This window comes from Alexandromys fortis, unplaced genomic scaffold (assembly GCF_014885135.2).
Source record: "Alexandromys fortis isolate MF-2015 unplaced genomic scaffold, M_Fortis_MF-2015_v1.1 scaffold_20, whole genome shotgun sequence".
In the NCBI taxonomy this organism is placed as follows: domain Eukaryota; kingdom Metazoa; phylum Chordata; class Mammalia; order Rodentia; family Cricetidae; genus Alexandromys; species Alexandromys fortis.
In genome coordinates this window covers 2,232,785-2,259,236 of record NW_026067903.1, presented here as the reverse complement: position 1 = coordinate 2,259,236, position 26,452 = coordinate 2,232,785, and the positions used below count along the sequence as shown (strand labels likewise).

Here is a 26,452-nt window from a genome sequence, read left to right as displayed (position 1 = left end):
AACGCTGTGACCCTTTAACACAGTTCTCTCATATTGTGGTGACCCCCACCCATAAAACTATCTTTATTGCTACTTCATAACTGTAATGCTGCTACTGTGATGAATTGAAATATAATGTAAATATTTGGGGGGGGGAGTGAGATAGAGGTCTGCTGGGGGAGGGGTCGTGACCCACAGGTTGAGAACCACTGCTCAAAAGCTATCCGTGACTGTTGATCTTCTTGTTAGAGATTTGGCGGATAGGATATGTGATCTTTGCCATTAAGGACTTTATTTCTCCCACTGGGCAGAAAGAAGAGAGAGAGAGAGAGAGAGAGAGAGAGAGAGAGAGAGAGAGAGGCAGAGAGAGAGACAGAAACACAAAAACAGATAAAGACAAAGAAGCAGAGACAGAGAGACAGAGACAGCGATAGAGAGAGCTAACGGAATGACACAAGCTTTTTAAACCCTAAAGTCTTCCCTCAGGTACACACCTTCTCCCGTAAGACTACCACACGTCCTAGTCAATCCCAAACAGTTCTACCAACTAAAGACCAAGAATTCCCACATGAGTGGGTCTTTGGGGGCAATTCTCTTTCAGACCACCAGACTCCACTCCCCGGGCTCCGCAGGACTCCCTAGAGTACAAATATTTCCCCATGCTCTGTAAATCAGTGGTGGCTGTTTTAGAGATTTCGCAACCACTTAATTGAAAAGTGAAATTAGATGGCAATTACCGGCATTTGTGGATTCCTCTCCTATACTTCCATCTGCTTATTTTAAGTAACTCGTCACTCTGTTTTACAGCCAGCCTCCCAAAGGGATAAAATTCAACCGTAAAATAAAGTTTCCACCCAAGGTGGTGGCAAGGGTGGGGAGGCCTCCACGGAAAAACTTGTGTAACTTTTAAGGACAGTAGGACACAAACAGCGAAACCCAAATCGGCGTCAATCATTCACTAACACAGCCTAGGATTTAGCCTCTACCCCGGGGCAATAGAGCTAAATTACTTTGGACTGTTGGTTTGCACGGAAGGATTGAAACGCAGGTTAAAGCACACCCAAGCCCTTATCCCTGCTAGTCCAACACCATGCCTCTTCCCTTAACTAAACTGTGGAAAGGGCTTATTCAGAAAGAGTAGCTGGAACTTGCGGACATCTGAACTCTAATTCCACCTAAGTAACGCTTGCGCAATGAAGCGTCACCTGGGAAGAATCTCTTCATATCGAACTGTCCCTTCGTTAGTGACTTGGCTAAATGGTATTTCTAACGTGTGTGGAGTGGGGAACAGGGAGGCAAAATACACTGCAGGGTGTCTAACACACAAGGATAGCTCTAGAGGTTATAAAAATGTCTCGACAGGTTCCCCGCAAGTTGAGTGACCTCAACGTGAAACATGAGACCATGAAAACACGAGACCAAGACTTTTCTAAGACAGAATATTGAACATGTCCAAGGAAGGGCAGCGCTCTGTGTTTCAACAGCAGGGATTTCATTTCCCTCCTGGCTAGATGAGAAATTCCCCTGGCATCTGTGGGTGACTCCTCTCCACTTAAAGAGGTGCACATTTCACACCCAGAAAGGGATAGGTACAGAAACTTTTGCAAAGGGTCCAGGGTCACTGCTGTTATTTCCTGGAGCAGAATTACAGTGTGGCATAATGCAGCCAGTTCTAATTCCCAGACTTTCTTAAAGGTGTCTTTCATGTATTTCGTTTTCCCTGTGCTGTGCTCCAAAGAGAACCGTGCACAGTTGCTGGGATGCCAGAAGAAGCAGGGCTCTTCTGCTGAACGCCGAGAATCTGAGTGTGCCGGTGGAAACCTCTGGCCATCCTCCAGAGCAGAGAATGGCCCTTGTAGCCCTCTCCACCCCTGGATCATGAGCAGATTAAGGCAATTTGAGATGATGTCCATCAGCAGGAAGTAGCCACCCTGTCCAGGTACATAATTGCTTTGCATTTCATATAAAGTTCAGTACTATTAATCACCTTAAGTCAAAAGGGAGTCTCGTGATTGACGGAGAAGTCTAGTGTTCCTTTGTTTGGAGGCTTCTGTGTTACACGTCCTCTGTCATTCAGGTGTAAGCTCAGCTTTCTTTATTAGGTTGAAAGTAAGAAAGTAGTTTACTTTGTACAAGATCAAGATACAAAATCGTACAGTACCTGTACAAAGTTTTTTTTTGTTTTGTTTTGTTTTTAGTTGTTCTTTTAGTTATTTTCTTAAAGGTTGTGACAAAATTCCAACAAATGTAAATTAATAGGGGAAAGTCTTCTTTGGACTCTTTGTTTGGCGGCAGGGGTGGGGAGGGCAGGGGGGCATAGTCTATAATGGTAGGGGAGGCAGAGAGGGAGCTAGAGGCGGCTGGTCACGTTCAATCCACTGTCAGAAAGACTGGGGTGTGACCACTGCCACTCAGCTAGCTGACTCCTTACCATCGTTCCCATTTTTACGTCCCCAGCCCAAGAGACGGTGTCATTCACATTCAGGGCGGGGTTTCCCTCTGGACTGACACGTTTCTCTAAACGCCCTCACTGGCACGCCCAGAGGAGTGTCTCCTAGGTGATTCTAAATCTAGCCCACCTGGCAATGAAGATTAAAGATTCAAAGTCCACCCTTCCTCAGCTTCACACACAGGCGCATCACTACAAACCATAAGACACCCACACCTGGTCCCTAAGGTCTCACACTTACCTCACAATTCAAACTGCGTCCAGCTGACTTCTTAACGTCTCGACGGTCGGTTAAGTCACAGTTCTGTTCAAAACCCCAGGGTCTATACTGTCGACTTGCCTGCCACTCAAGAAATCTCTTAACTTAACAGTAAGCCTCCCCAAAATGAAAACAAATCATATACTCCCATTATTCCATGGCACTGGGCTTATTGGCAGCCATGGTTTGTGGGGATGGCAGCGATAGGGAACGCATGGTGGTGAGCTGGCTAGTCATATAATGTCCACCGGAAGCAGAGACAGATGAATGCTGGGACTGAACTCTCTTTCGTCCCCCCCCCCCTTCCTTTTTTAATCATTCTAGGATCCCAGCCCATTAGATAGGGCCATGCCCATTCAGGATGGAAGTTTGCCTCCTGAGTAAGACTAGCTCGGCACTTCTCAAGCACAGACAGACATGCCCAGAGTATGTCTCCTAGCTGTGTTTATATCTATTCAAATAAATATAACCCAGTTAACTATGCAGTCATAAGAAAGAATAACTATCATTCCTGCTCTTGTGCATGCCTGAATGTTCTAATTTCTGGAAAAAAACTGTGAGTTTTTATACCACTGAGGGAGTCAGCACTGAGAGCACCTGGGGACGTCTGTGGTTACTACTTCCTTGAAATATATTTAGGTACATATTGGAGGGCTATACCATGCCATTATGTCATAAGAGAGGGACAACAACAATGAAACTGTCCCTTTTACAGTGCGCATTGTGTAGGTTCAACACCCTTAGTACACAAGAGCATTACACCTGGGAGTCTCCTCCCAGAACTGACTCCAATGTGTTCAGGCTTACGAGATTCTTCCCAGACTCCCCTGCTACTTCTCAAGGTGCAAGGCTTCCAAAAGTCCCCTGTGGGTGGGGGAGGACAAAGGAGTTCCCTGTTATCAGAGGGCAAATGCTTTCAATTGCTGTCTATATCAAATTGCTGAAAGCGATGTCTTTAGCTACCTCTGTCCCTGACCCTAGGGACACATTCTTGGTCAGAGAGAAAACCCTCTATCAGCGTTGAATGTATGAAGTCCCCCCCCCCACTTTCCATCCCTCCCTCTTTCATCCCCTCCCTCCCTTTGTGTATGTATGTATGTATAAGTATACATGCTTATCTTTATATGTTCCATAGTCAACAGTTTTTGAGTCTGTGAAGACAATTACCATGTTTCTGATTAAAACACTAAATATGAAATTTCCAGTTAGTGATATAGAAAAAATCTATTGAAAAAAATTTTGTCCCATTTTCCAGATGCTTAATTTCTTGGACCCAACTCATCTTTTTTCTTTATTCATTAATTTTTTATTTAAAAATTTACTTTTTATTTTACATACTAACTCAAGTTCCCCCTCTCTCACCTTCTCCTGCCCACACCTCCCCCTTCCCATTCCCTATCCACTCCTCAGAAGGGGTAAGGTCTTCCTTGGGGAGTCTAAAGGTATGGCATACCAACTAGAGGCAGGACCAAATCTGCTCCCTATATCAAGACTGAGCAAGGAATCCCACCATCGGAATGGGCTCCAAAGCCAGTTTATGCACCTGGTGTTACTGTCAAACCCCTACCCCAACAGATCAAGTCACATAAATGTCACCCACATTCAAAGGGTCTAGTTTGGTCCCATGCAGGTTCCCCAGAAGTCAGTGCATTGTTTGTGAGCTCCCACTAGCTCTTGTCAGCTGTCTCTGTGGGTTTTCCCATCATGCTATTGACACACCTTGTTCATATGATCCCTCCTCTCTGGCTTCAAGTGAACTCCCAAGAGTTCAGCCCAGTGCTTGGCTGCATGAACCCAACTTCACATAAACTAAAATACCCTGCTAAGATTTAATCTAATTGTTTCTAATTGCCTAGACTGTAAATCATGATCTGACTGAAGAAAGGATTGAATGCAGCAGATAATTAGACAGGGGCGTGAGTCAAATCCTGTTTCCAGCCCTGGTTCTGTGATCAGATTAGGATTCAGCTGCCTTGCACAGAGCGGAGGCTGCCAAATGGTCCGTTCACCTCATAAGTCCCCTCACCTCATGGAAGTTAACTTCAGCAACTCTTTGTTGTACCTGTTGTACCCTGAACCTGCAGCGAGCTTTGGTAGAGTCTGGACAAAGGTCCCTCAAGGCTCTGAGTAGCCTAACCTTCATTTAAATGCTCAAGGAGGTAGAAATCTGTCTGTTAAGTCATGGAATCTCAGAGTCTAAGGTTCATTCCCATTGCTGCGGTTGAAAGGCAAAGTTAGGATTCTAAAAAGAACAAAGAGAAAAATGGAAGGGTTTGCCTGGATCCAGTCTCCCATCATAGCCACAAGTAGCTTCGGATGCTTGGCTTTACTCAAACTTTAGATGCAAGTCGTCCCTTATGAGACGTGATGGTGTCGAACCAGCTGAATCCTAACCCAGCTAAGGAGTACCACTACTTAGCCGAACTTAGCCTGGGGTGAGCGACAGAGGAAGGGCCCAATCCTGCTGATTTTTCAAGACAGACACAAAAGAAAATTTCAGTAAGAAATCTCTCCATTTTCAAAGACGAGCTCAATTTTGGGACTACTCCGTAGACTAAGTACTGTGGGCTCCCAGGCCACCCTGACTTGAGTGGTTATAAACCAGTTGAAGATTTGCCATGTGATGTGATATTTTGTTTCTGTTGCAGATGTTCAATTTCTAATGCATCAGATCCCAATAAGCTAGTGTTAAACTGAAAATATTATAAATTGTAAACACAATTACTAAACCTGATCTGTGGAACAGCAGAATTTAAGAACACAGCAACTGTCTTGTTCCTCCTAAATGGGAGCTGAATACCGGTGGATTGTGAGAGAAAATTGGGTCATGTAGCTCAGAAATGATCAATATTCAAAGTCTGGTTTCCATTGAGCGTGTCGTCTTTCACAGCCCCATGAAGTGCAAAACAAACAAACAGAAACCCCAAACAAAGGGACTTCGTCAGTTCTGTGACTTTGTACCTGTTTGTATTTAAGGGCGTGGGGGATGTTCCTGCACTCAAGGTGAGTGCGAATTTATTTGACAGCCAAATTAACAGTGATGAAAATTAGTGCTTTTTCCAGTGTGCAATTAAAAAGATAAATACACACAAAGGCTGGGGGTGCATGCTAAGCAAGAGTTCTAAAACGAAGCTACATCCCAACCCTCTGGCAATAATTAGCTGCCTAAATGGAGACATTCCCTACCCTCACTAAAAAGAGGCAGCTTCCTCTAGCTAGGGATAAAGATCAATGCATTTAACCACTTTCATGTTCTAATTATTCTTGTGTTCTTTTTTCATTGCCCGTTTTGAATAAATTGAAAGAAGAGGGGATAGAATAAACACATGTACTGTGGGAGGTGGAGATATGGGAGCATATTATAATATAGTCAAACATTTCCCTGTTACTTCACATTCTGCTCTGAGGATTTTTATAAATTATGTTTTCTTTTGACTTGCCAACAATTCTTGTGTTTTTTTTTCTTTTCCCTCTTTAATAGCCCACACATCACACATTTCGAAATGGACTCCAAAGAGCCTTGAGGAGACTCAGTTCACACTCTGTGCCAACAGATCAGTCAATATTATATTTTTGGAGTGTAGCACACAGTACCCATGCTGATCAGCAAATATCCATTTAAGCAAATCCTCCTATTTTCCTCTTGTTTGTTTAACAGTGTTTATGCAGTTCAATCAATATTTCATTTTCCTTTTATACCATTATTTTATAACAGTGGGTAGGAAGGATAAAAATAAAAGTAAATTATTTTCTCCATGAAGAATATACCATATAAACTTGCCATCTTAATACTAATGAAATAATTTGATGACAGGGTCTGTAGTGATAGCTCTTCTGTCTTTCACAGCACTGGGGGTTTGGACCTTTCTTCCCTTTCTCGGGCAAGGACTGAGAGTGGAGTATGTTAATGTAGTTCATGTTCTCCAAATTGACTTCACAGATTGGGGAGGGCTCATTGGCATGCAGGAGAAAAGGAGAATCCCACATCCCTCCTTTCAGGTGCCCCACCAACCTCCAGGTAGGGTGTTTCCTTCCGTCTTGCGAGGGTGACCTCTAGAAGGCCTGCTCAAACCTCCTGGGATGAGACCATAGTTTGCTCTGTGCTCTTTGGCTAGAGTTGAGCTGCTATTATTTGAAACTTCTCTCTCTTGCTAGGTGGATTCTTTCTAAGTCTCTTGTCCAGATAAAGCAGACCATTGCTAGGTCTCTGTCTCTATCCACTGGAATTTCCTGCCTCTGGCTTCTTTAGTTCAAGTATGAAGATATTAGATGGAAAAACAATACCCCACCCCCCCCAAAAAAAAAAACCACCCACAAACAAACAAGAGGCTAGAGAGCTGGCTCAGTGGTCCAGAGCTCTGACTGCTCTATGGAGAACCAGGATTTGGTTTGCAGAACCTGCATGACTGTTTATACCTCGGCAACTCTGAATCCAAAGCCTACTTTTGGGCTCTGTGAGCACTGCATACATTTGGTGTTCGGACTTTCAGGTGGCAAAGCATCAGCACCAATGAAATCATTTCGAAAACAAAAGCCCCAAAACAAAGCTCAGTGCTCTGTTGTTCTTCAGACCTGGGAATTGGTGCCACTGTTCTTCTTGTCTTTTCTTATCTCCACCTGTTTGCTTCACGGTGAATGTCTGAGATTTTTGGGTTGTGACAAATGAGAACAGAGAAATGCAGTCCATCTCATCAGGGATAGAAATCTGGTCATCGTTTTTAACGTGAATTTTCTTACCTTTTATTTCCTTCAGACTTTCAGTAAGATGAACTTAAGCTTTAGTATTTTAGGAAAATTTTTTAAATCTTGCTTTTCTTTGTACTTATTTTAATTTTATTAGAGTCACGTGAGACTGTTTTCATGCAAGTACATAATTGTACGTTGGGCATACTCCTCAGGTACCTCACTGTCTTCCCCTCCCCCTCCCCTTACCCATTAATCCTCTCTGTTCCCTTGACAGGGGTGTCCAACCTTTCGGCTTCTTGGGACTATGTTGTCATCTGTAATGTTAATTCTTAAGAACACACAACTTATTTGCAAAAACCAAATCTGATAATGTTTCAAATAAGTTTACAAGGGTCACGTGTGCTGCTAGACATATGTTAGACACTTTTGAAGAAATTTCATTTCTATTTTCTGTGATATATACAGTATTTGACTTCTTGTATCTATAGAGACCAGACCTCACAAATGAGAGGAAACCTGCATCATTTATTTCTCTGAGATTGGCCTTTAATTCATCTATGATTATCTCCAATTATATCTATTTTTCATAAACAATATAATTTTGTTTTTCTTTATGCATAAAAGTCCTAATATGTGAATAAATTATATTTTCTCCTTTTACCCTTTTGTCATTGGCCTTGTTCTTTATGAGATATTTTTGTGCCTTCGTGCACTATTTTCTGGATTTATAGTTTCATTCCAATCAAGTTTGTTTGAGGGTTTTTTTTTTAATTGTTTTTCCTCCTTCTAATTTGTGCAGACTTAAACTGAAGGAGCCAATGTCTAGGAAAGACCTAACAATGGTCTGCTTCATCTTGAAAGAGCCTTGCAAAGAGTCCATCTTGCATGGGTCCCATCAGTTACTGTGACTCCTGTTCCATGAAACACCTATGTGTGAATACCCCTGTGGTGTGCTGACTTGGGGTCTTTCAGGCACACGTGCAGGAGTGGCCTGGCTGGGTTACACGGGTTTATGTTTAGTGCTTTGAGGGGCCCCTTGCTGATTTTCAGAGGGCCTGGGCTAGCTTACATTGCCCCAGCAGTATGTAAGGGTTCCCTTTAGACCTCATCCTCATAAAGCCTACATACACACATTATTTGTTTTTAGGATGACTGCCGTTTGAACTGGAGTAAGATAGAATCCCAATACAGTTTCCATTGGACTTCTTTTGATCATTTGAGAACAGTCTGTTTCTTTCATTAGCCTGTTTATCAATGGTGGTTTTGTTTGTTTATTTGCTGGTTTGTATTTTGAGTTCTTTATATACTGTAGTTCTGCATCCTCTGCTAGAGTCTGTCTCTCTGCTGTATTGCTTCCCTGCATGAAATTCTGTCTACTGTTAGCTATTTCTTGAGCTACTCAAGTCCCATTCAGAAAACACCTGCATACCCACGTGTTGAAGTGTTCTCCTCCCCTCTCCATAGCAGTCACAGAAGACAAGGGCTTACTTACATTAAGGTCTTTGATCCATTTTATGTTCATGTTCATGAAGGAGAAGAGATCAGGGTCTATTTTCATTCATCAATGTACAGATGTTTAGTTTTGCCAGCACCAATTTGTTCAGGATGCTATTTTTCTTCATTGTATTCTGTCAGCATCCTTGTCAAAAATGAGGTGGCTGTAGTGTGTGTGTGTGTGTGTGTGTGTGTGTGTGTGTGTGTGTGTATGTGTGTGTGTGTTTACATCTGGGTCTTCTGTTCTATTCTACTGATCTATGTGTGTGTGTGTGTTTTGTGTTGGTTCAAAGGTGGAGACATCTCCTACTTTAATATTCTTTACCTTCTTCACTGGTGACCATCTTCCATCTCTAAAGTGATGGTTACCTGTGAGTCTTGTTGTTTGCTACTTTGAGATCAATCCCATGTAGCCTAGGTTTGCCTTGAACTTTCTATATAGTTGAGTTTGACATGGAAATCCTGATCCTCCTGCCTCCTCCTCCCAAGTGTTGTGATTACAGGTGTGTATCACTCCACTCCACCCTTCTACCTAGAGTCTTTTTCTTTTAACAGTTGAACTATAAAAGAAACTGCTCTGTGTCTTTTAGTTATGTCTTGTTATCTTCAGGATTATGTAACAACAGTCAAACTAGGCTGTCTGTCCTCACTGGTATCTGCCTTGTTCTTTATGAGACATTCTTATGCCTTTATGTCCCATTATCTAGATTTATAGTTTAATTCTTATGATTCATTCAAGGCGCAATAAAGTCAGACAGTAGTGTGTATTGCAGTGATTCAGAGCTAGTCTGACATCATAGCTATAGGCTCTTCCATAATATTCTATAAATATCACCTGCCATTTCTTTTGGTAAGCATGTTATCAATATGCTAATGCAGAGTGATATTGTTCAAGAACTTCCTGATGGGTATTTGCTGTATCTCTTCTTGTTGTTCTCTATTTCAACAATAACCAACTCAGTATTCAGTTGGTTGAACTAAAACTGTGGCTTCACTATTGACCAATACTCATATCAGGACTCTCCAAGCCAGTATCATACTATGTTGGAGCAGCAGTATCCAAACGCATTCATCTGACCCCCTCTTCTACCATCCTCTTAATGAGGACCACTTTCCAATTGCTCAAAAACATGATGATAGCAGCCAAAATGACCCCTTACAAATCATGAGTCCAGTCACACTTGCCTCTGCCCATGAACCTTCTAGGGCTCCTCATTACTCTCAGAACAGATCCAAAATCTTCTCCTGGCCTCAGAGTTACCATGTTATGACATTTTCCTGTTCTTTTCTTTCTACTGTGTTCTTCAGTCTCTGAGCTCCTGCTAGAGACCAGAAGGCTCCCAGCTCAAGGTCTCTGTTTTCGTGCTTTTCATTCATATTTAGAAAAGCACGTGTACCATGTTTTGCCTCCTTCGCTCCACTGGGAATTTTGTATTTCCCTGAGCACACAGACATTAAATAGTCATCAGAAGAACTCCTTCATCCTTCTCTGCTTTCCTCTGTGTGCTCATAATGAACTGTTTCTGCGTATCCATTTGACTTCTGTTTCTTACCATTGGGTCACCACTTTCCCCCCTGGTGTCAGCTATAACTAATGTATGAAAACGTCTCAAGAGCTATAGATTAGATGAAACAAAAATGATTTAATGGCGTAATGATTCTATTCCCTCTTGTTTTTTCCCACCATGCACAATGTCATAATAAATATACTTAGTGCAAAATTCCTTCACTTTTCAATCATATGAGCACAGTATCTGAAGAGAGATATCTTTATTTTCTAAGAGTTCTCTTTTTATTGCTGAGTGGCCATTCTCTTTAACACCTCCCTGTGTTGAGCCCATCTTCCATGGGATTATGCATAGGACTTGCGTGGAGCCTGGGTTCTGCTAAACCATTTTAATCTCATGTTTTTTAGACAACTTCTTTTTCTTTACATGGAAGGTTAATCATTTCCATTTGTTTCCCCTCTTGGGAAGTTCTCGTTTTCTTACTTCTCAATTGTAACCCCTGGTTTCTTGGAAGGGGCTTCTTTCTGTTTCTGCTTGCACGAAGACAAGGGGATGGCAAGATTTCTTTGCTAGCTTCTGCTTGTGATGGTACAGAGGTGGGTCAAGAGTTGTTTCTCAGGTTCTGTGCAGCATGGATCCTTGATGTTTGGTTGCAGCCCTACTTCCCTCCAAGCTAGTCACAACACACATTCTTCTGGACCTTGTCTTTTCTTGAAGCTTCCTTTCTGCTTCATTACCATAGGAGTGGAAAAATCCTTACCAATCAATCTTAACACCATCTACATTCATGAAATTGTCTTGAGGGTCCTCATCTGGGATGCTTTCTCCTCCCACTCCTCTAGTTCTTGTTTTATTTCCTCTCTGATGACATTTATTATGCTCTTCTACTGTGAATGATTAAGGCCACATCTTATCTGCTGGACTAGAGGTATATTCCCTGATCACAAGAATCATTTGTGATATAACCTGTCCAGTCCTTATCTACAGAAGAGGCTTAATCAAACTGTGATTAAGAGTCCAACTCTTGTCTTTGTCCCTTTCTAAAGTCCATCCTGGAAGGAGAATTCATTAGTGTTCACTTTCCACTGTGGTCCAGTCATCTGAAAGACTTAATTGCCATCCAAGTTTTATTCTAGAATGATTTCAACAATGTTTCATTTATATTTTCAAAGTTTGCAATCATTTTTATTATGAGGAGTGTTTTGTAAACCCAGAGGTGGAGCATTCAATCAGAAGAAAGCCTTTGTACATAGAGTTATATTATATTTGATGGCGTGGTTGCTAAATTCACTTTACAGCCTTTGCTTATGACTAAATGTTATAACAACTCTATACTCCTTGTAGTAAATGTTTAAATATATCAGTTAATTCTGCTTTATTAACTCAATTCTATATATTTTGTATATTATTTTAATGCCTTAATTATTTGAGTTAGTAGTTAATATAATTTACTTTCAGAAATATATTTTACTCAGTCTTTACTTGAATTATATTATGATAAGATTTGTTGGAATATCTGATTTTAAAAAAATCAAGCTGCTATTTTGATTGTTCTGTCTGCCTAATTGCTTACTGCAGTTCTGCAACTGGAAGCATGTATTTAGTTGATATATAAATGGAGATGCTTTAAAAATAAACATATTTTAGGTTTAGATGGCCTTCTTTATTCCTCTTGATACCAAAAAACAAACTTTCATACTATCTATTCTATGTTCTTCTCTTATTTCTGCCCACCAGGAAGAACTTACTTAGAACATCACTAACCTTGAGGCTAACCTGCCCCAGTCCCCAGTGCGGGGCCAGGCAGCCACGATCATTGTGCAGTGCCTCCTTGGTGCCCATGTGTGATTGTCCAGTGCTTAACCTTAGCTTGGCAAGTATTTATTGATGCAACAGACGCTATTTATATATTTTTCAAACCCCTTTAAAATGTAAAACAAAATAAAGGGAAATTAGAATTTGCATAGGTCTTTAGTTCATGCTAATGTGTTTCCTCCGAGGTCTTGACTGTTCCCTTCTGCTAATCCCCTACCTGCCTTGATCTGATCACAACTATAATGTGTGTGTGTATGTTTGTGTGTGTGTGTGCCCGCGCGCCTGTGTCCCCATCTGCCTTGAGCTGGTATTTATTTTCTGCCTTTCCCGTCTTCCCAGGGTAAACAGGTTATTGTTACTACAGTGAGAAAACATAGTAAATTGATCTCAGTGATTTTATTTTTACGTAGACGTTATGCTTTTAAACTAAGCTTATTTCCACACTTGTGTGTAGAGAGAAAGGAAATTCAAGTCACTCCCAGGGAGGAGCATTTTACGTTATATTTTTATGTGAGTCTTCTCCTGCTAGCCCACTGAGATTTGTTACAATAAACATAAAACAATAAAGATTTAAAGCACTGTCATTGCAGATTTTTATATGCTGGCAATAAACAGTAAAGAAAAGAAGTGCAATACCCCTCAAACAATCAACAGGAGGTACCAGGAAATGCAAACAGGCTGCAGCTGGGGAGGTGAGCACACAGCAGCCTGGACTCCAAATACTGCAGCCGATTTGGCTTTGTGTTGCCTGTGGTCTGAGGATAGTCTTCACATTTTCCAATGATTAAAACCAAATCTAAATAAGAGCATAGGATTGTGTGGAAGTGTATGGAGTTCTAGTTTCACTGTGTGTGAATGAAGCTTCCTTGGAATACGGCCACGAGCGTTCGTTCACTTCGCTGTTACCAACAATCCATCGCTTCCTTTGCACTGTAAAGACAAACTAAAATTTGGTGTGCAAGCTAAAAGTATTTGCTGTCTGGCACCATGCTGTAAATCCCCGCCACTCTCAGACCTACACGGCTTTATCTCCGCAGTAGCTCGTGTCAGCCTCATAGAAATGATCATCAATTTGGCTTGGTTTTTCTTGCCAATGGCTGATACTTTCCTTGATGATATTAGATGACTGATGATTCAGGCACAGACAGTCCAATCTATTAAAGTCAATTTCCACCCTTCACAGAATACTCAGGGGGAAACCATTGTATGTTTCTGTCAATAATAATATTTAAGAAGCGGTCTTTGTTGTTTGTTTATTTGTTTTTTTAAGCTATCCATTTTGCTGATCAGTTGATTCCAGGTACTCACGGAAGCATAACATGGGAATGCCAAGCCTTGCCTGCCAGCTGAGTGTCACCCAGTGCCCCTCATGCCTCTGCTTATGTTCCCTGGAGGGCACTGTGCTGAGGATTCCTGTGACTGCCCTTCACTTAATCCCTTCTTGACCATGGAACAACTGGGCAGGTTCAGTAGCCACTGTCCTATTTCAGGAAAGGGTCACTCTGATCCATTTTGATAGACCTAAGCGTTTAGAAACGAAGAAGAAAAGTTTTTTTTTTAATATAAATTCTCTATTGACTCACAGTATTCCTGTTTGATATTCTTCATTCCTGAATGCATCCTTTGACTGAGTTTCCTCCCGTATTCCTTGTCCCTCCTCCTTGGTCCCTTGTCTTAGTGCTGGTGCTGGTTGCTCCTTTCATTTGCATTTATTTTGCTGTCTCCTATTTGCGTCTCCATCACCGCTTCCTATCGGCTAAGGTCTTGGTCAGAACCTGGCACAATGCATGAACTTGGCAAGCATTGCCATCTGGCATACATGGATACCATCTCTGTCTCTTCTCCTTTGCTTCAGCTCATATGCCCAGTTGCCCATCCTCCGCTCGCAGGCCTTAGAGTACGCTTTCTGGAACGAGAGAGCTGCACTCTGGCGTGTGAAAGAGAGAGCCCTAGGTCCCAGAGGGTGAGTTAGTGAAGGAAAATGAAACATGAAGAACAGGAGTGGGCGTCTCCGAAAACAGGCCTCCTCCAGTTCTACTCTGCCTCTAGGGTTCACTATGTTTGTCTGCATATCATTACAAGAGCTTTTGTCTTGGCTTTTTCCTCTGAACCAGAGGAGGCAGGGAAAATATGGGGCACCGGTGACGTGTCGCGAACAGTGCCGCGTTGTGTAGTCCACAATCTGGTTGTCATTGAAGACGTTTACCTGGGAGGTATATATTTTCACTGTCTCAGTTGAGTAAGAGGAGTCTGGCGACAGCCAGTCATCCAGTCGTTGTCACATGCACAGAGTGGGGGAGCTGCATTCCAGGCTGGGACAGTCGTCCAGTGTGGCAACTTTGGAGGCCCAGGGCAAGGAGCCTTCGGCTTAGGGCTGAGTTCCAGAAGGGCATGGATTGTGCTCGGATCCCGTGTGCCGCAGGAGGCTCTTACTGGCCTGTTCTTATCGTACAGGAAATGCTGGCAGCGAAAGGAGGCAGCACGCAGGGAGATACAGAGAGGGGTTTTCGGAGAAGTTTTTATCCTGCTTGACAATAAGGTCAGCGGATCAGCTAGAGGTCATGGGCAGACAGCTGTACCCATTGGATACATTAACTCTACTTATTACTGCAGCCTACAGAGTCGTAGTAATAAAGCGAAAAACAATAGATGATTGAATACCCTGCGTACAGATGCTCACTTTATTGTGTAGAAATTAGTATTTTATATTCCTCCAAATGCTATTGCTTCAGCGCACGGAGTATTTCGGGCTGTGGTTTTAGGCCTGTTGGTAATAGAGTCTCACTTATTAAACAGCTGTGGCTGTGAGTCTCTGGGAACATATTCTGTCACTCCCCTACTCGCCCTTGTCCCATCATTTTGACACTTTTCTCTCTTAGACCATCGCTGATACTTCAATAGTACTGGGTACGGTTGAATAGGACTGAGTAACTTAAAAGGGAAGACACCGATTTTTCTCATCGTTTTGAATGCTGTGAGTCTAAGACCACGGTGCCACCCTTGGCCTGTAGTTGACAGTCTCTCTGCTGTACTCAACACATGGCTGAAGGACAAGGAAAGAAGGGTGGAATCTTCCAGACACTATAAGAGGCCTTTCCCCAGAAAACGCTCACAGAGAGAGTTGGCCTCAGAACTGGTGGGTCTCACAGGGCAAGAAAGAGGAAGTTGATCCCAGGATCAGGATCCATTTCCTGTCTGGAACACTGAAGGAGGAAGGGTCTGCCATCCTTCAGCCTCAGGTTGAGTTTTGAGGGTCTCAAAGACCGAGCAGTGTTTCTATTTGGACAGGTCTCACTATCAAGGGCCCCATCTTGTAGAGATGCAGGTAGGCCCTCACTGGCTGGGTGTGTGGAGAGAAAGGAGGCGCAGAACATTGAGAAAAGAGCTATTGAGCCTGAGGGAAGGGGTGCCAAAGGGCAGGGTCTCCACCCTCCTGCTTGCGCTGCAGAGGCGGAGCCGCACACACTTGGTCATCAGGAGGGTGCTACAGAATCTCATCCCGTTTTCCTTACTATGGTGACTTTCTGCTCATCATTATGCCGGTATTGCCTTCATCGTAATCTTCTGACATTTCCTGTTGCTGCCAGGCTGACTTCAGTACAGCATCATTGTCGAGGCTGTCCTGTTCCCAGTTTAAATTTCACTGTCACAGTCGCCCTCAGAGTCCCCACCTCTTCACTCTGTTGTGTTGAAATTGGGAGGGGGCTCATTCAAGGCACAGCTTTTTTCATATTCTGGGTTGATTCTAAAATATATGAAGGGTCTCGGGATGATGTACTGTTGTCTTGCAATTACAGGCTCTCCTTCTTTTCCCTACCCCAACTTTTGCTCAGGTTCTCTGTATGTTAAAAGCACACTGGGCTCCTGCACAGAGTAGGAGGTAGCTAACCTTCTCCTTCCTTTCTTGGGAGGCTTCTGTCCCTGACTAGAAGTTTAGTCTTTGATGTCTGCACCATCCTGTCTCTTTTTGGGTGCTTTCCTTAGCCAAACCTTCCTCCTCTGTACTTACCTGGCTCTTGGTTGAGACTTGAGCCTACCTTGTACTGGACTGGAGAAATTCACAGATCACCTGTTTTGTTTCTTGTTTGGGAACTCTTCCAGATGGGGCGGTTCATGTGTATATATTCTTTATAAACCAGTTACTTAACACATCCTAATAAGTTGCTTTGTTTGTCTCTTAAGGATCCCACATCTCAAAAATTAAACATATTCAGGATTAAAATAAAAAAAATTAGAGATAAAGAAATTACTATTTTTTTTTTTATCAACAGCAGAGAAAAAAAAGTAGTAATCTCAAAGATGACTCGTGACCCAAACAGTGTGATGTGACTATGGAGGGCTTTGAGTCTTGATGGTCACTGTGGTTTTTTAAAATCATCAAAGTTAACTCCCTACTAGAGATTTGGTAGGATGAAATGAGATGAACGTCTGAAGATGTTCTCAGCAGAATTAAATTGTTTTCAGCATATCATTGCATTGTCTGGGGCTGGGGAAAGGTGGGTCCTTTAAGAAAGTGCTTGCTATATAAAAACACGAGGACTCAAGAAAACTCACTGGGTGTGTTGGCCACTGCTTGCCATCTCAGAGCTGGGGAGGCTTATGGCTGTCTAGGATGTTCTGACCAGATGAAGCCATTGCTGGGTAAATATTCTGTTCTTCACACAAAACTAAAATAACAACAGCAACGACAACAAAAACTGGTGTGGACAGCTCCCTCCTAAGGAACAACATGGCAGGGTTTGCCCTGACCTGCAGAGGAACCTCCCAGGAAAGGAAGGAAGGAAAGCAAACAGCAACCTCGTTCTCCATGGAGGATCCTGGTGTGTTTCTAACCTTGAGAACACCTGAACAGAAGCCCGTGGTAGAGAAAAGAGAGGGGACTGCTGATCGCAGAGACACAAGCAGACGTGTGTGTGGACAGTCCCAGGTGTGCCCGCAAACACAGGACCGTCTCTAACACATATGTGAAATTGTGTTATCATTCCATTTCCATATCCCAGTTTTTAAGAAAACTGCAGTAAAGGTATAGAAACCCCCACACTGTGCCATGTAAACAATGGGTATCTCTAGCATTTGATTTCTGGCTTAAAATTCAGCTTGTGTCTTAATAGCATTTCCTGCACATACGTAAATAAGTAAATGTAACCTGTTTAAAGTGGGCTGTTTTGCAGTCTAGAAGCCAATTACCATAAACTGGGAGTATTTGAAGTTTGGCTTACTGTTTCTATGGAGACTAATATCCCTTCTCCACAACTCCTGGATAACCCAGACTCTGTGCTTCTTCCTACCAGGTTTCCATCTCTACCACAAATTGCCCACGATCGTGCCAGAGAGCTGCCTTCTCATAATGGTCGGACTTCTACTCGGTGGGATCATCTTTGGTGTTGATGAAAAGTCTCCCCCAGCCATGAAGACGGATGTGTTTTTCCTGTATCTCCTGCCACCCATCGTTCTGGATGCTGGCTACTTCATGCCCACTCGCCCCTTCTTTGAGAACTTCGGCACCATTTTCTGGTACGCTGTGGTAGGCACTCTGTGGAATTCCATCGGCATCGGGGTGTCTTTGTTTGGCATCTGCCAGATTGAGGCATTCGGCCTCAGCGACATCACGCTGCTCCAGAACCTGCTGTTTGGCAGCTTGATCTCAGCCGTGGATCCCGTGGCCGTGCTTGCTGTCTTTGAGAACATTCACGTCAATGAGCAGCTCTACATCCTGGTCTTTGGCGAGTCTCTGCTCAATGATGCTGTCACAGTGGTGAGTAAAGGAGGACCTGGAACATCGCTGGGGACCACACATCACTGACATCTTTAAAGCTTCCCAAGTTATTCACTGTAGAGTGAATAACCAACCTAATGTCTTTTGCTATGCATTTAACAACATGATACAATGTCAAATGTAGGGAAGTGTTTCCCCACATGGCCACGGAATAGTAGATTCTATAGTGGACATCAGCTGACTTCCATCTAAGTCAAATCATTTCAGATACTGTCTCTCTAGAGAAAGCATTGGGTATACAGGCCGAAGGCGCAGTCCCCAGACTGTCTCTTGCCCATCTTCAGATAATAATTGCAACCCTCAGTTTGCTTGACATTTGTTATTTTTGACCAATGGGCCATATAATGAGAGTTCCCACACCTCCTTCTTTCTGGAGTAGCTCACAAAGCTCATATACGTTGGTTTAGTATATCTATACTGGAAAAGATACAGAGGGAGTGTGTGTCGGGCAAAAGGGCATGAAACTAGCTTCATATCAAACCTCGCATGCCAAGCTATCCAGAAGCCTTCTGAATCTGCCCCTTCGGGTTCTTTTGACACAGGCATGATTTACTACATCATTGGCCATAGGTTATTAATTTCACTTTCCATCTTTGTCATCATGCTCCAACCATGTGGGTGGAAGATGAGAAGCAAAGTCTCAAGTGTTGAACTTTGCCTTTCTCTTTCCAGTGACCAGGTCCCATCTTGCTGAATCTGCCACTCACCAACCAGTTGTCAGCTTGCAAAGACACTTGTCACTGTCACTGAAGAGAGTCTAAGGATTTTAGCAACCTTATGTCTGGGGAGGGTTCAGAAAATTTGAATACATATTTCATAATATCAGAGCCATTCATTTGGATGAATGATCTTATGTTGTGACTTTGAAATTCTTAATACATATTTTAATTAGTTACTTACATTTTATTTATTATGTTGTAATTAGCTCCTGCTTTCATTTTTCACTGGGCCCCACAAAGAGTGCACAGATGGCACCATCATAAAATACAAAGCACAAACACAAGATTAGGGAGCATAAACATGAATGTGGCCATTGTATCCCTGATGGGTTACCTCTGTGATTATTTTAAACATAATAGTTTTTAATAATAATTCAAGGGGTCTCAGATCCCTGTGAGAAGTGATGTCATTAGTGTATATAATGTACATAACATATAGATATAATATATAGTACATGTAAAATATATGCTAATCTACAACACTTGTGAGTGATGTTTACTAGGGAACGTTCTCTCTGGATGAAGCAATGACATTAATATTTATAATGTATGAAATCCATATTTACTCTCTGTTCATATACAATACTTGTGAAGTGACGTCTTCTGGGGAACATTCTGTCTGGGGACAGTGTGACTGCTATTGATGTTTATAGAGAAATCTTTCCTCACATGCACACTTTCTACTCCCACTGACCCAGCACACCCCTGGTCCTCATCTTGTTCCCATAAGCAATATTTTTATTTTTACAAAGAACTATTTAATAGAAAGAATTATTCTACTTCTCTCTTCAATGCCACATACGGAGCCAGAAGCTCCTGTGACCTCAACTTTAGTAGCGGTTATTTCCACCTTGCCTTCTCAACTTGGACGAGGATGATGGCGTGGACGAGGAAGATCCTCCCCTCATCCACAGCCCTTTAGACTGCTCTCCCTTCAGGGTTACAGTCAAGTTACTCTGAATTGGAGCCAGTTACTTGGCACCAGTGAGACTTTACTAGTGGCGGGAATGGCAGCCATTAGCTCTTACCAAATGCTTCTCTCATGACCAGATCCTTAGACAACCTGTGGAAAAGGTATTGTTGCTTTGTAGGTGGGATGGGGGCGAACAGGTGAAAGGGTGCTGGCCTCACCTCCCTTTCTGCACTCTCCCCATTTGCTCTTACCCTTCAAATGTTATTCATGGCTCATTTGACAGTGAGCGTGGAAACAAGCGTGGCTCTCCATTAGTTATATTTTATTGTAAACAAGATCCCTGAGCCAAACAAAAATATTTTTTTTTGTAATCTGGAAAGATGTTCATTAACTCCAGTTGGATATTATTATGGAGAAAATAATTTGATGGCTAATAAGTTATATCAGTTTAGAATAGCTTCTAGGATACTTTTAAGACAAGTTAACTTAGTAGCAAAACTTACTTCATACATTCTATTATTTAGTAACAGTGATTTGCCATTAACTTTCAATATTAAATTTTAACTAGGAAACTGTGTAACAGTAAAGACATTTATCACTTATTCTATTTCCTCAGGCTTCAGGTATTCCATTGGGACTTACATTTACATGTAAATTTTACCCTTGCTAGAGGAGACTGTGGGCCTATGAATGTGGAATTTTTGGAGTGAACCTGTTATGAAATAAGAACACTTGCTGGATTCCTTCTAACAATGTCAGCAAAGTTAGGCTGGTTTCAGAATGATGTGCCGTTTATATGGCCTTCCTACTGCTCAGAAAGTACCTTATCCAGTTAGATTTCAGGAAGAGATCTGGCTAACTCAGTATTCAAAGTGTGTAAACGCAGTGGGGGATACAGAGGCACATCCTGCACTTGCTCTAAGGATGCACAGCCAGGAGCTGTGCTGTGGATGAAGATGGATGGCTGCCCCAGGGAAGGCAAAGAAGGGACACAGAAAGAACATGGCTATGTGTAAAGGTTGAAGAAGCTGCCATACTAATTTCCAAAGCAGCTGTGTAAGTTTGCACTCCCACCAGCAGTAGAGGAGTGTTCCCTTTACTCCACATCCTCTTCAGCATAAGCTGTCATCGGTGTTTTTGATCTCAGCCCTTCTGACAGATGTAAGATGGGTATCTCAGAGTCATTTTGATTTGCATTTTCCTGATGACTTGTTCTATATTGCCTTCAGAAAACTGGGAATCAATGACCCAGCAATACTACTTTTAGGCACATACCCAAAGGAAACACAATCATATCACAAGGACATTTGCTCAACTATGTTCATAGAAACATTATTTGTAATATCCAGAACCTAGATTCCCCTCAACTGAAGAGAATGGATAAAGAAAATGTGGTACATTTATGCAATAGGCTATTACTCAGTGGTAAAAAGCAATGTCATCTTGAAATTTGTAGGCAAGTGAATGGAACTAGAAAAAAAAAAAACCATCCTGAGTGAGGTAACCCAGACTCAGAAAGACAAATACAGTATGTACTCACCCATAAGTGGATATTATACATAAAGAAAGGATAGCCAGGTTATGATCCACTACCCCAGTGAGGCTATATAAAAAGGAGGACCCTAAGAGAGACACAAATGGAGGGTCCCAGGAAAGGGAAATAGTTGAGATCTCTTGGGTAAACTTGAAGGGGATAAAAAGAGGGGGTGGGGGATGGGAACATGAGGGCTTAAGATGGCTAGGTTGGGGGAGGGATGGAAATGGAGAGCAGTAAAAGAGTTATGGTATTCGGGAAAAAACCTGGTGCTAAGGAAAGCCCCAGGAATCCACAAGGATGATATCAGTTAAGACTCCAAGCAATAATGGAGAGGGTATCTGAACTGGCCGTCTCCTGTAATCAGATTAGTGACTACACTAATTGCCATCATAGAACCTCCATCCTGTAACTGATGGACGCAGATGCAATGATTCACAGCCAAGCACTGGACTGGACACCTGGAGTTCAGTTGAAGAGAGGGAGGAGGGATCAGATGAGCAAGAAGGATAGCAAGATCATGATTGGGAAAACCAGAGTCAGCTGACCTGAGCTAATGGGAGTTCACTGACTCTGGACTGACATCTGGGAAACCTGCATGGGAAAAAACTAGGCCCTCTGAATGTGGATGACAGTTATGTGGCTTGATCTGTTTTGGTTGGGGGACCCTGGCAGTGGGACCAGGGTCTTAACCCGGGTGCATGAACTGGCTTTTTTGAGCCCATTCCCTATGGTGGGATACCTTGCTCAATCTTGATATGGGGAAGGGGCTGGGTCCTGCCTTAACTTGGTATGCCAGACTTTGTTGACTCTTCGAGGGAGGCCTTATCACCTTTGAGGAGTGGATGGGGAGTAGAATGGGGTAGATAGAGGGGCAGGAGAAGGGGAAAGAGGGGGAACTGGGGTCATGTGTAAAATGAAAAAAAAAAAGCCTATAAATTTAAAAAGAAAGTGAAAGAAGCTCTTGTCCGTAGCCATAACCAGTAAGTCAGAACAACCTAATGGTTTTCGGTGGTAGACCATGCCTTGGCTTACAAGCTCCCTCAAAACATACACTCGTGGAATATTAGAAATTTTTCCTACCCAACACTTGCTTACCTGATGGCAAAGAATAAACTCCCTAAGGTTTCTCTCACAGAATTGGCTAAATACCACACTGAGCCGCGCAGTGGTGGTGCACGCCTTTAGTCCCAGCACGTGGGAGGTAGAGACAGGTAGATCTCTGTGAGTTCAGGGCCAGCCTGGTCTACAAGAGTTAGTTCCAGGACAGGCTCCAAAGCTACAGAGAAACCTGGTCTCTACCCCCTCCCACACACACATACAAAAACAAAACAAAACAAAACAAAAAAAACAACACACACCAAACTGAATTCATATTAGGAACAACTAGAGTAATGGTGTAGACTATGATTTGTCTTATACCCAGAGTCCTTCAAAGGACATTTTAGCAAAGACTGTTCAATGAATTTCTAGAGGGTTTTCACTAGGAGAGGTTTCCAGAACTCATGGAATAGGAAAAGATATGAAAACATCAATTATGATGCGTCACCAGGTGATGTGGGATTCCCATTGCGTATGTTGTAAATACCATTGGTTAATAAAGAATCTGTCTTGGTCTGCAATAGGGCAAAAAAAAAAAAAAAAATAGAGCTAAGAGGGGAAAACTAAAGTGGATGCTGGAAGAAAAGAGGCAGAGTCAGGGAGACACCATGCAGCCCCACCAGAGACAGCCCAGACAGAACTTTACCCGGTAAGCCAGAGCCACGTGGTGATACACAAATTAATAGAAATGGGTTAAATTAAGATGTAAGAGTTAACCAATAAGAAGCTAGAGCTAATGGGCCAGTGATTTAATTAATACAGTTTCTGTGTGGTTATTTCGGGGCTGAGCTGCAGGAGTGAATTCATTCATTTTCAGGCATAAAGAATGTGTGTGTGTGAAGCTACAGCACACATACACCATACAGACACACCAAGTATATGTGGCCTCTTCATGTTCAGAAACATCCTTGGTATTATGTGCTTTTACATGTCACCAGGAACACTACATACATAGTAGTGAACATAGTAGAGAACAAGGTGGGATATAAGTGAAGATGGCTCTCCTGGGAGGAGGACTCCTTCAGTGGGGTAACTGCCCCAGAGGGTGTGCCCATGCCATGTAATGGCTCTATGGTAGAACCTTATCAGGCAGACTGATAAGTTTCGGTGTGACGCAAGACTTCTGTGCGATGGCAATGGGAGCAGAATAGGCAAGCAAGTGGTTTAAAATATCCTTCCAGGTGGTAGCTGGAAAAATTAATGCTTTAGGGATAATTTGGGCGGTAGCTTTGCAATATGCCCTTCTTTACTTCTCAAAATAGTTTATCTGACAAGACGCCAAGACAATTTTCGCCAAAGATTTTGTTTATTTAAAGCCACAGCCGTCTTCTATGTGGCAAATTAATTACGCAGTAGTTTCCTGTGACACTGAACAGCTCCTTCTTTGAAAATGTTGACTGTGCCCAGAGTGATCACAGGGCAAACTGGGAGGCATGTTTCTATTCTTTCTCATGTGTATGCATGTGTGCTTGTATGTGGTGCATGCATGTGAACGTATGTGGGTGTGGAGGCCCAAGATTAACACAGGGAGTCTTCCTCCCTTGTTCTCCGCTTTGTTTACTCAGGCAAGATCTCAAAGCTCACCCCAGTTTGATGGCCAGCTGGCTTCTGAGAGTCCCCCTGCCTCTGCCCCCTGCCTGGGGTTACAACCAGGCCTCCATGCCAACTCTAAATTTGCGAGAGTACTGGGAATTCAAACAAATGATATTCACACTTGTGTGTGACCAGCACTTCTCCACTGACATGTCTCTGGCTCCTGAGGGGCCAATGGTGGTGTGTTTTCTCGTTTTCCCTAGGTCCTGTACAACCTGTTCAAGTCGTTCTGCCAGATGAAAACCATCCACCCCATCGACGTGTTTGCGGGCATCGCGAACTTCTTCGTGGTGGGAATTGGCGGGGTGCTCATCGGCATCCTCCTGGGATTTATAGCTGCCTTCACCACGCGTTTCACACACAACATCCGGGTCATTGAGCCACTGTTTGTCTTCCTGTACAGCTACTTGTCCTACATCACTGCTGAAATGTTCCACCTCTCAGGCATCATGGCGTAAGTGTCTCACCGCTCACAGTCTTTGGGTCCTGCAATTCCTTGGACCTGTGCATTCGGGGCTATTACAGTTGATAGTGTTATGTAAAAGGCTAGGTTTTCTTATCCTGAGAACAACTAGAATTGGATCCTAGTTCATACTATCCAGACTTAACGCTAATACAATCTGGAGCTGACACGGAACAGGTGCTAAAATTAACCCTTGCGTGTCCTATGAAATGCAACAATGAACTTGATTGTTGCCCTGGATCAGATATCAGCATTTTAGGAGGCTGATCCCCATTCACTGTGCTCTGTGTGGGAGGCTGCAAAATATTCCAGCCAGGTTGCATCGCCGAAACTGTCCATGGGTTTCTAGAGCCATTGCTGTGGGCCCATTTGAATGCCCTAACTCACAGTAGGCTTGCTGGCAACAGTTTAAACTCATTTAATACAGCATGCTATGGATATGATCCTGCAATTTAATGTGGATTATTTTAAAATGGAAGTTAAGTATTTTGATACAGGGTTCAAATGATCTCGAAATAAATAATACTAATTTATTTATTAAAGATACAGTTACTGTTTTATTCACTCACCTGGGAGGAGGTTTTGAAAAGCTTGTATATGTGAGCTGCCGAGTGCTAATATTTGGATCACACTGGCCTTCAAGATGTTATCTTGAAGAAAACCAGTCAACGGAGGGTTTCACCCCAAACAAGGGCAGTATATGATGATTGAATTCTCTCTATAGTCAATGAAAAAGACCTTAGAAATAAATAGCAGACGCCTACTTTGCTTTTGCCTTGACATTCAGTGACACCCTGTAAGCTGTAGTCAGCCCGTGTTAGGGTGTGGAGAATGTTTTTAGGGTTTGCTCTGTAATGTAGGCCACATTCTTTCTACAGCTTTCTCCCCTGACCTGATGTAGGTGGTGCTTTGATTAAAGAGTGTCTGGCTGCATGCCTCTTAGCAACACTTTCATTTCAGACGCAGATGGAGTCTGTGGTGCAAGGGGAGGTAAAGAGAAGTCGAACTCGTCATAAAAGCCACGAGTTAAAGGTTAGGTGGTTTTTCCGTTTCAAAGAGAACCTAAATAAAGCAACGCATTAATCCAGTTTGACCCAGTAATGAAACCTTCCTGGTTGCTATTCATATCACCGTGTGACTTCCAATGTCCCCACTGTTCTTTGAGCAGCACCATTGAAAATGTGTGATCAGCTAATTACAAGGGCCGCCAACAGCATACGGACGGGGCCCTGGTGTCTAATTTCTCAGCAGGGTTGTTCTAGACACAGGTCCATAGAAACCCTGGATTTCATAATCTGCCCGTGGGCTGTGTGCCTGTCACTTGTCTAGAACACTGAAAGGAGCCATAGGAAATTACTCATGTTGTACAATGTTTCAGAGTGGGGATCCCTGAAGGTACTGAGTGGTTGAAAAGTCGCACGAGGGAAGAAATGGGTGTGGGAGCAAAGACGAGGAGGCTTGAAGTGTGTTGCGCCTAATTCTCCCCAATTCTCCACCAACTGGAGACCAAATATTCAAATGCCCCGAACTTACAGAGGACATCTCATTCAAACTATCATGTCTACATTGTACCAAAATAATATAAGGACCAATAAGGACAAAACCAAGTAAGAGATTCTAAGAGATCAGAATTCTTGCACAGCCACTGTCCTTCGACAGTAGATAAATGGGCATATTTGCATCAATGCACCAATTCTCTCACAAGTGGAGCTCTGTGTTCTAATGTGGGGTGGTCAGTGCACTGCTCCAACCCCTAGTGGGTGTGATGCTTCTCTAGGGTACACTCACAGGTACACTTGTGGGCACTCAATGTATGAACTCCCAGGCTGTAGCTACTATACTGGTGTGCTCCCTAAACTTCTTCCATCCTTCCCCACCTCCTATTGCCCTTGTAGCCCTCTGACTTGGTTCAGGAGCTTTGCCTTTAGCTGAATTCTGACAGCCTGTCCTGGAATGTGCTCATGGAAGTTAACAGGAGAGTCTGACTGGGAAGAAATTTCCTTCTACAGAGCAAAAGACGTGGCTTTAGGCTAAAAAGAAAACCAGATTTCAGGGTGGAAAGTCGAATTTATGTCTTGGTTTGAGTGAGGTCATCTAGGCAAGTGTTCTTGGGTCTTCAGAAAGCTTGTTGCTTCTGCTGTTTGCTGTCATGAGGCTGTAGTT

General features: G+C 42.9%; 1 protein-coding gene across 1 annotated transcript in view; it reads left to right on the top strand.

Annotated features, from left to right (window-relative positions):
- Positions 1-26,452, top strand: part of Slc9a2 (solute carrier family 9 member A2) — a 78,890-nt gene that overhangs the window by 15,492 nt on the left and 36,946 nt on the right. Inside the window, exons 2-3 of the mRNA XM_050134754.1 lie at positions 17,482-17,945; positions 24,030-24,280. Coding sequence (XP_049990711.1) covers positions 17,482-17,945; positions 24,030-24,280 — 715 coding nt within the window. The remainder of the gene's footprint in view (positions 1-17,481; positions 17,946-24,029; positions 24,281-26,452) is intronic.